Source organism: Podarcis bocagei (genome assembly GCF_964188305.1).
Source record: "Podarcis bocagei genome assembly, chromosome: 12".
Taxonomy (NCBI): Eukaryota; Metazoa; Chordata; class Lepidosauria; order Squamata; family Lacertidae; genus Podarcis; species Podarcis bocagei.
In genome coordinates, this window is record NC_138137.1 from 33,719,818 (window position 1) to 33,730,061 (window position 10,244).

At 44.3% G+C, this 10,244-nt stretch overlaps 1 protein-coding gene across 1 annotated transcript in view; it reads right to left on the bottom strand.

Moving 5' to 3' along the window:
• The window catches only part of LOC308569334 (putative acyl-CoA dehydrogenase 6), a 48,332-nt gene extending 38,763 nt beyond the window's left edge, over positions 1-9,569 (bottom strand). Inside the window, exon 1 of the mRNA XM_081163091.1 lies at positions 9,272-9,569. Within this exon, the coding sequence (XP_081019217.1) occupies positions 9,272-9,460 (189 nt within the window). The 5' untranslated portion in view covers positions 9,461-9,569. The remainder of the gene's footprint in view (positions 1-9,271) is intronic.
• Between the last annotated feature and the right edge of the window lie 675 nt (positions 9,570-10,244).

Consider the following 10,244-nt stretch of genomic DNA (forward strand, 5'->3'; position numbering starts at 1 on the left):
GGAAAACGTGTGGGGTTTTTTGTCAGAAAAAAGAACAATTTATTACAAACAGCTAAAACTATCGCAGAGGTACGCAAGTCAGCATTCAGGTTACATATTCAGATGACGCACCAGAGTTTGCAGGAAATGAGTTACTGACTCATGTGCAGTACAGTATATTTTGTCAGTGAACTTTGAAATCATTTCCCCTGTTTCTGAGGCTAGGTGTCATTGCTTATATAGCCAACACTGTAACACATTCACACATGGAAGAGGTGTCAGCAAACTTGTGAAACCCCAAGGTTACAAAAAATATTTTGGGGGAGAGAATCCTAAGAAGGCACAAAACCCCCATCAGCCAAATGAACACTGAGCTAAGTGGTCACAGAATGCAGATTGACAGGGCCAGAGAGACAGAAAACTGGAAAGTGAGACAGGAATGGCATGGCTGAAATTCTGAACACTCCACACTGCAACATTTTGTTGTAGGTTCCACTTGCAAAATTGAATCCCCTTTATTATATATATAGAACACACCATTGAAACACTCTTTAACAGGTTTCTTGAAATCTGCTTATAGCAGCAACTCGATTTTCGGTAAGAAGATTGAACAAGCCTAATTGCTGACCAGCACCTTTATTTATATCCTGACTTTCCTCCATAGAGCTTAAGATGACATTTGTAGTTCTACCACCACATCTCATTTTATCCTCACAACAATCAGTTCATATACATCTGATAGAAATGTTAGTCTTTTTTATGAGAAAGTTACTGCTTTTCTATTGTTTTGTCGTGAAAACTGACTATGTGCTGAAGCAAGACAGAGAGATGAATGCAAAATCATTATCACAAAAGAAGTGTGTTTGCTGTTTTTAATCTTTTCCCCCTCACCAGGAAAATAAGCAAATCTCATGGTGCAAAAATAGGCAACCATATAAATCTGGAAGTAAACACATCTACTTTCTAAACTGTCACGTGTTGGCAAATCTATGTAGAGCTTCTCTAGAGATGTTCAGAAGAATATAGTGTTTTCTTGTCAATACTCCCTATACCACTCCTTTAACATGACATTCTTGAAATGGATTAAACAGGGTTATTAATGATTGTCATCTGTGCCAAGTGTTTGCCTTGTAATCAGCACAAACAAAAGGAGTCCTGGGCTTCCTTTTCCAGTGATGGTATCAACTCCTTGCAGGCTTCCACCATGGATATATATAAATATACACATTCCAGACAGTCAGATTGTTATTTTATGTGTGTGCGCGTACTGAACTGCAGGTTAACAGTACCTGGAGTTTAGAAAGAGTCGCTGGCGGCTGGTGCCTGTTGGACTGGTAGGGTGGGAGGCAGGGAGACGAACAGTAGGTGGCGCCAGAGAAAATGACAGGCAAACCCAACTAATTCTGATTTTGTCCCTCCCCTCCCTATTGAGTTCTACAAGGGACAACACTGAGCCTATGGAGGAAGCTGACAGTCAGTGCCATCCCTTGAACTAGTTGTAAGGAAGGACACAGGCTGGTGGTCAGACGGTGCCCTGTTCATCCTAGTGAACCTGCCTCCACAATCAGTGATGAGCTACACGGAACACAGTACAAATAAAAGTTGCTTTCTACATACATCTGTATCTGGGACTACGGGGGCGGGGGGGGGGGACAGCCGGCAGGTATAAAACAGCTGCTCTCTGAAGTCTATAAAAGCCAAGAGAGCAGTTAGCAGTCTGAGTAGTTTTCTCCATCATGTTTGTAAGCCAGGATAGCTCATAAGTTTGGGCCTAAGGGCTGCATTCACCCTGCGGAGGGGCTACACACCTACAGTAGGTATGGCCACAAACATTTTCGCACACACTACCCCCCCTCAACTGATCCATGCAAATCAAATAAGGAAGAGAATTACTGCTCCTTCCTTCTCATTAAATGAACAATCTGGTGACTGGGGAGGAGCAACTCACATTCCCGTCAGAGTACTGTGGCTATTTTTATTTTTATTTTGCTGCCACTATTGCCAAAATCAGTGGGGTCTTTTTGGTTTATGAGCTAGCCTCTGGCTGGGTATTACTAACCTCAGCTGTAAAGTGTCAACTGGTGTCACTTAGGCCAGCTCCATGTTTACTACTGTCCCATCTAGTTCCGCCTAGAATGAGTCAAGGTACAAAACCATTTTTTAATATGGTGAAAATTACCATGAGATCACCTTTGGCACCTCATTTTTCATGCTGGGAAAAATAGGTCTGTGAAAAGTTCCCTTTGGGGCAAAAGTGGAAGATTCCATACTGGAAAACCAAGAGAAAAACAAAAACAAGAAGCCCAGAATTGGTGACTGGTGACTACACCATGGATGAATATCTTGAATCTTCATATTATATGAAAACATAGACGCCATCAGCAGCTGTCCCAAGCATTCTGCACCAGTCATGGCCTCCAAATGGTCACCAAGAGCAAACAAATACAGAGTAGTAGTTCGAAACCAGGCTATATCTGGGAGGAAATACAAACTACTGCAACTTGACAACATTATCTTGCCATAAAGCACTGTAGATACGGCCGTACCTTGGAAGTTGAACAGCCTAGTTCTCAAACATTTTGGCTCCCAATCAAAACCCAGAAGTGACTGTTCTTTTGGAAGCTGAACATCTGACGGGGCTTCCATGGCTTCTGATTGGCTACAGGAGCTTCCTGCAGCCAATCAGAAGCTGTGATTTGGTTTTTGAACATTTTGGAAATGTTCGGATTCCATTCAACTTCCAAGGTACAACTGTACTAGGATAGCTGGATCACAAACTTTGGCTTATGCTTCATGAAGGCAAAAGATGCTCCACCCTCTTTCATCACAAGATCTACTCAACAAACCTGAAGCATTAACCAATATTGAAGAGAAATTAGCAAACCCACCTGAATGAAATTCTGTGCTCATTCACATGCGTGCACAAAAACGTGTGGTTGTTCATGATTAGTTATTTGCCACAATACAGAATTATACACAATTCCTGCGGCAAAGGTGGTGCTCTCAATCTGGGGGGGGGGGGGAGAGAACCATGCCTACTGGATCGGCTTCCTTTATACCAATTGCCCTACATCTCTGTTACAAGTTACTTAAAAGGTAAACGTAAAGGACCCCTGACCGTAAAGTCTAGTCGCGAACGACTCTGGGGTTGCAGTGCTCATCTCGCTTTACTGGCCGAGGGAGCCGGCGTTTATCTGCAGACAGCTTCCGGGTCATGTGGCCAGCATGACTAAGCCGCTTCTGGCGAACCAGAGCAGCACACGGAAACACCATTTACCTTCCTGCCAGAGCGGTACCTATTTATCTACTTGCACTTTGACGTGCTTTCGAACTGCTAGGTTGGCAGGAGTTACCGTACTTAGTGGGCCTTAATGAAATCTTCCCTTGATCATAAGCCAAGCATGGGGTCATCTGTGCAAGGCTTTAAAATCATCTGAGAAAGATTTTAAAATACACAGTCTGGTGACCTTAGTTATTGATTAAAGGTCAGTTTTTAGGTTGCAATGGAAATTAAAAGCAACAACTGTTTTTTTACAAGTCCACTCTCTTGTCCAAAATTAGGTACTACTAACTGTAGACAGAATTTATTTTCCAGAGTGGTTTAACAATCAATCCTCCTTCCCATAAATCTCTAGGAATTGTATGTCTGTGAGAGGAACAGAAATCGCTCAACAACTTTCAGCACCCTTAAAAAGCTACATTTCCCAGAATTCTTTGAGGGAAACCTTGACAGTTAAAGTAGAGTAAGAGTTCTTTAGCTCTAAGATACAGATGTAGCCTAATTAATTAATCCCTTAAGTATTATCCATAACTGTGATATCCACTTTAGCTCCTGTATATATTAATACGACCAGTATGGTGCTTAATTACATTTTGGGACCTAACAAATAGAGTACATTTGAGTTATTATATTAACAGTGCCTATAATGCCAGCGGGAGACAGCAAGGGAAAGACTTCCTCATAGCCTCATGACAAAATAATTCATGAAGACTGCTCTTTAATTAATGAGGAGAAAGATAGTAGGAGCAAAGAATGAGCAAAGAGCCAGACATAGTTCTTTAATGATAACAGGGCAATTTTAAAAGCTAATATTAAGATCAATGACTGCGAGACGATAGCTATTTTTGCTACTTATACCAATAATCAAGACGATAATCACTTTAAAAGGATCTTTTAAAAGTAATTTCTTGAATTCACTTCACAATACAGCATGTTTTCATTTATTATAAAGTCTGGGAATAATTCTAATAGAAGGCACTAAAAACTGCTTACAGTACCATCCCTATTCACGTTCAGAACAATGGAAACCAAACCCTTTAAGCTTCCCTTGTCAACCAACAGTATAATCCTACATATGTTTACATGGAAGTAAGTCCCATTAACTTCAACAGGGCTTACTTCCAGGTTAAGTGGGCATAGGATTTCCACCTAAATATGCAGGTGCTGCATATTAGATCCTGAAGCTGAGGCTCCAATACTTTGGCCACCTCATGAGAAGAGAAGACTCCCTGGAAAAGACCCTGATGTTGGGAAAGATGGAGGGCACAAGGAGAAGGGGACGACAGAGGATGATATGGTTGGACAGTGTTCTCAAAGCTACCAGCATGAGTTTGACCAAACTGCGGGAGGCAGGGGAGGACAGGAGTGCCTGGCATGCTCTGGTCCATGGGGTCATGAAGAGTCGGAAACGACTAAATGACTAAACAAACAAAAATATCTCACTGTTGCCCAACATACACATAAATTAGAGGGAATCACCTGCAACTGCAGTCCTAATCCTAATTTATTAAATGGAAAAAGCAACAGGGCTGTTGGGCCAATGTGTTTAGTCCCTTCAAAAACACAGCATTTCCATACTATATAGACAATGAGTACTCTGTTGTAAATCTGACCCAGAGAGTGCCTTGGATAACCACAAATGTCTGCAGATTTCACCTGCCATAAAACCTCTCCACTTTTTGGGAATTGCTCTGAGGTCTTAGGTTTTCTCTCATAACTTTTACTCTCCGGGACAGGTTCCTTGGGCCTTTCCCCATAAAACTATTTGTTTATATTAAAAGTTATATGCTGCTTTCCATTTGTATGATCCTTTGAAACAGCTAGCAAAATGTAAAAACAATATATAATGAAACACAATCAGATAATCATCATGATGCAGCTGAATAATCTGTTGAAGTACTACAGCAAGCTGGGAATAGAAGATAGTACAGTCTTGATTGCAAGACAGTACATCTATAATGTGGGCACGTAAAAAAAAAAGCCAGTGTGGAGTAGTGGTTAGAGTGCTGGACTAGCACCTGGGAGAACAGAGTTCAAATCCCCACTCAGCCATGAAGCCCACTAGGTGACCTTGGGCCAAATCACTGTCTCTTTGCCAAACCTACCCCCCAAGGTTGTTGCAAGGATAAAGTGGATAAAGTGAAGAGAGGGAGAAGTTTGTATGCCACTTTGAGCTGCTCTTACAAGGAAAGGCAGGGTAGAAATGTGGTGTCTTTTTAAGCCTCCCAGGCCAGAGGGTTCCGTCCCCTCAGCCCCACCACCCATCAAAAAGGCCATTTCTCATGCCACAGTCAATTCTTCACAGGTTTATGAGCCTGCTATTGTCAAACATGTCACAGCAATTCCTTCAAATACCACAAATACCACAGTGTGATTGGGTCTAAGAAGGACGTAAAATGTACTTGCATGTATTGTGCCTTTGTTGTGCTGACAGATTGAGGTGACGGGAAGGGGGGAAACGCGGCAACATCATTCCTTCCCCAGCCATTTTTAGCTCAATCCCATCTATGTGAATCATGTCACACATTTATGGAATCACCAGAAACAAAGTGAACTAAAGTAACTCCTACCATGTCCAGTCTTGCTTTATCTCTTTCTAGGGGAAGCTCAAATACTGGATTCCGTCGCTTAACCAGAATACATGCTCTAATTGGACACACCAGTGTTTTAAACATCACTGACCTTCTCAAAGATTAATATTGTTGACTGTGGCTTCTCAAAGATAATTATGCTAGCATATCATCTCCCCTTTCCTCTTCTTTTGGAATCTAAAATACTTTTTGATTCTTTCATTTAGCAGAGAAGCACAATCAAAACAAGATTGCAGAGCACCTTCTCTCTCAGTTTGCAAGGGCAGGGAAGATAAGACAAGAGGACAATGGTTTCGGCCAATAGTAGTAATAAACATCCCTTGTGTTTCACTCATGTCCACAGGAAGGTTCTAAGAGGCAAGCCAAAAAAAGTATTTATTGTGGCCAAAGTATTATTGAAGCAGAAAGGTTTATTCAGAGTTCAGACATGTGTTCTGTGACCTGCCTCTGGCACAATTAAGAGTTTCTTTCCCTCCATAGAGAGTCTGAAGTATTGTGGTTTAGTCAGAAAATGGCACAGTGGCCTGTTTCACATATCATGATAAGCCAAACCATGGCTCACTGGGACTACGCAGGTTCCCAAAGAGAAGTTCAAAGCTGCTCTGCTCCTACCTGGTCTGTTTGTTTTCTTCTTCTTTTTTAACTTCTGCATTGCCCTGAGCTAAGCCCAGGTTTGGCTCAGTATACTGTCCAAACCTGGGCTTGTGCTTAATCTCCCTAACCACAAGCCATAGCCAAGGTTTCTGGAGCATGCCAACACCCTTGCACCTCAATAGCTGCAGAAGAAGTCTGAGATCTGCTGCCCTAGATAGCCTGAGAAATCTCTAGTCTTGCATGCTTGCTGAAAGGCTCGCAAGAAGTGAAGAAAGCTAAATGATTACCCTGGCTCGTGCACTGGTCAAAAGTACAGTATACCTAAGGAAAGACAACATGAAACAGGTCCTGTAAACCTAGTTTTTCCACTTGGTGAAGGAGACCAAGATTCCATCATACCCAGATAAGCATCAGCAATATTTGCATGTTCCCAGGCAGCAGTAATGCATGTGTTGGTGTAATCCAGTGTTCCCAGGCAGGATACCTACAGTTCCTACTCAGAATAACTAGAGCACCAGAATGTTTAATCATAAGCAAAGATCCTCAGTCCATAAGTCTTACCTCCCTCACCTTTTATTTTAAAACAAGCAACACTAGTGCTTAGGCAGAAAGATAGTAGACTTGTGGCTGCCCCCTTACAAACCAATCCTACACATGTCAACTCAGAAGTTACCGTAAGTCCCAATGACTTCAAGGGAACTTCCTCCCAAAGTTAGTATAGGATTGCAGCCTTACAATGCTAAAAATACTGCAGTGTACATCCAGTCACACGGGAACACATTACTGAGTTAAAATACTATTCCCCAACCTTTTGAAAGTATTAGGAAACAAAAATAATAATAACTGCAAATGCTTGACATATTAGTTAATACTATTTGATGAAATCATGTAATGTTCTTGTAGATTTTAATGAAACCAACTCCCAAAGCACGCCCTGGGCTCAGTAATCAGGGTGGTGCAGTTTCTCCTTTGAGCCACAACTATTATCCCAATTGTTTCTAATCCCATCTACAAATTATGCCAGTACTGGAGCAGCTACTCAGAATGCTGGCAGTAGGAACCTATTTCTCCAGCATTGCATTTTCAGTTACCTCAGCTATTGACCCTTTGTCTCATAGTTCTGGAACCTACACCAGAGCCCGGCTGCTTCCACGCCTAAGTCCACAGTTTGCTTGCTTTTCAAAGGGTGTCTGCGTGGCACTGTGACATAGGCGCCAACTCCATGGGGCCTGAGGGGGCCCGAGCCCCCTCAAAAATTCGTTTGGGGGGGCTCTGCCCCCCCCCAATAATCTCGGGCGCCCCTCCAGCAGAGCGCCACCGCCGCCCCTCCCCCAGCCCAAAATGCACAGGGTCGGGCTGCATGCCTCCTGCCCTCCCTCCCGAGCAAAAGCTCCACCCAATTTCCTTCGGAGCTGATTAATAGGCGCAGCACGCTCTCCCCTATTCGCTCACGAGGAGGCGGCGCCACTTTATCTGCATATTCATGAGCTTATTTATTATTCATGAGCTTTCGCGGGCTCCCCCAATGTTTTTTATAAGTCGGCGCCCCTGCACTGTGAACAAAGCATCGCTACCTCATGTTATCCCTGTTCAGCTTCAGGACTTTCTTTTTCTTTTTCAGAACTCAAAGCCCAACTTAAAAACTCAACCAAACACCAGTGCAATTTCCATAGGTGTTGATAGCCTGTTATGCTACTATCCTGCGCTATGGAGATTGTTCTAGCCCAGGGGTCTGCAACCTTTAAGACAAAAAGAGCCACTTGGACCCGTTTCCGAAGGAAAAAAAAATGGGAGCCGTAAAACTCGTCATTATAAAAATAACTTTTTTGTCACTTTTTACTATTATTTCTTTGTTTGACCCCTCAGAATTACTCCTCCTCATAGAAATAAACGTTAAATTAACAAGCTACCTTTTTTTGTGTGTGTGTTCTTCACTCCCCTTCAAAACAGTGACCAGCGTACATGCCCCCTTTCAATGCAGTGACCAGCGTACATGCCCCTTACAATGTAGCGGGCGGGCGGGAAGGTGACGTCGGGACGGTGCGTGACTAACGCACGCACCGCCCCCATGCGACGTCACAGCCAGCACAGCGCTCGCCACAGTGGGGAGTGTCGGGGTGCACAATGAGCCTCTTCCCCTCGCTAGTATCCGCCCTGGAGCCGCAGCAAAGGTGTAAAAGAGCCACATGCGGCTCCGGAGCCGCGGGTTGCAGACCCCTGTTCTAGCCAGTGTGGGGACTTCCAGAAGTTTCTGGACTACAATTCCCATCATCCCTGGTTCTTGACCACGCTGGCTGGGCCTGATGAAAGCTAAGAGTGGAGGCTGCCAGGACAGGGGGAAAGCCCCATTGCCTTCATGGCACCAAATGCAAGTCTGCAGCCGGTGACAGTAAAACCACATCCGCACCATACATTGAAAGCACCATGATCCCACTTCAGTCATGTAGCCGCCCCCAAGGAATCCTGGGAAATGTAGTCTGTTAATGGAGCGTCGCTAGGAGTCCCCTGATCCTATCCCAGAACACCTAGGGTTCCCCAGTAAGCGAGAATGTTAAACCACTCTGAGAATTGTAGCTCTCTGAGAACAGGGAGTCGCCTAAGAACTCTCGGGACCCTTCACAAACTACATCTCCCAGAATTCTTTGGGTGGGTGGGGAAGCTGGGACTGGTTTAAAGCGGTACCGTATTGTTTTCAGTGCGTGGTCTGGATGCGGCCTTGAACTCAAAAGGCACCGCGGCTGCGGATTCCAGCGCCCAATTCACTGCACACAAAAAACAACAAGAGGCGAGGCGGGCGGTGAGGCCGAGGCGCCCCGGCCCGCAATACCTTTCTCAGAGACTCCCTCAAGGCGAAATGCTCCTGCGTGTATATTAGGTGGTCTCCGGAGGGGGACCCGGCCACGGCGGCAGCGCTGCTGCTCCGGCTGCGAGGAGAGCTTCCTTGCGCCCCGCGCCAAAGGAGCAGCGACTTGGCTGCCTCTTTGCGCCTTAGTGCAAAAGCCCAGCGCAAAGCCATGTTCGACAGGGCAGCTAAAGAGCCTGCGCGGGCCCTGCGGCGGAGAAGGACGGAACGAAGCTGGGCCGCCTCTCGAAACGCCCCTCCGACCTTCGCCTCCGCTGCCGCGAACGCGCTTTCCGTCGCTTGGGAAAAGGCTTCGCGGGCGGTCCCTGAGCAGGAGCCGCGTCAGCTCCAGGGACTGTCGTCGCACCCTTAAGGTGGAGCCTTCCCTTTGCAGGTCCCTGCAAATAAACAACAGCAGCGAAAGCTGCAAACAATATAATTTACTTATTCACAAGCTCTTGAGTCGCTTAGCAGACTCAAGCAGCATCTCTGAAGCAGAAAAGCCTATTTTCCTTGTCTGGTAATGCAGGCATTGGGGGTGGGGGGGAGTGATATTGGGTTGTTGTTTTATTTTGATTATAGATTTTGTGGTTTTATATTTTGATTTTGTTTTGTGAACCGCCCTGGGACCTCCAGGTATTGGAACCTCCACGTATTGGTATATAAATTCAATAAATAATAATAATAATAATAATAATAATAATAATAATAATAATAATAATAATAATAATGCCAACATGAACTACCAATGGTGTGTCTCAGCAGCTTCTTATGTGACCTGGAGTCATCTTGGAAGAGGTAGTCCCTCCTGTGTAAGAAAGGGAACAGGGAGAGAATCCCTATGTTGTGCTTGCTAGCTGCCGTTTTTTATAAGCACGTACATTAAGATTGTCAGTAAGTATATCAAGTTTGTATAAGTCTATTAAAAGTACACATTTTCTTTAGAAATCTCCAATTC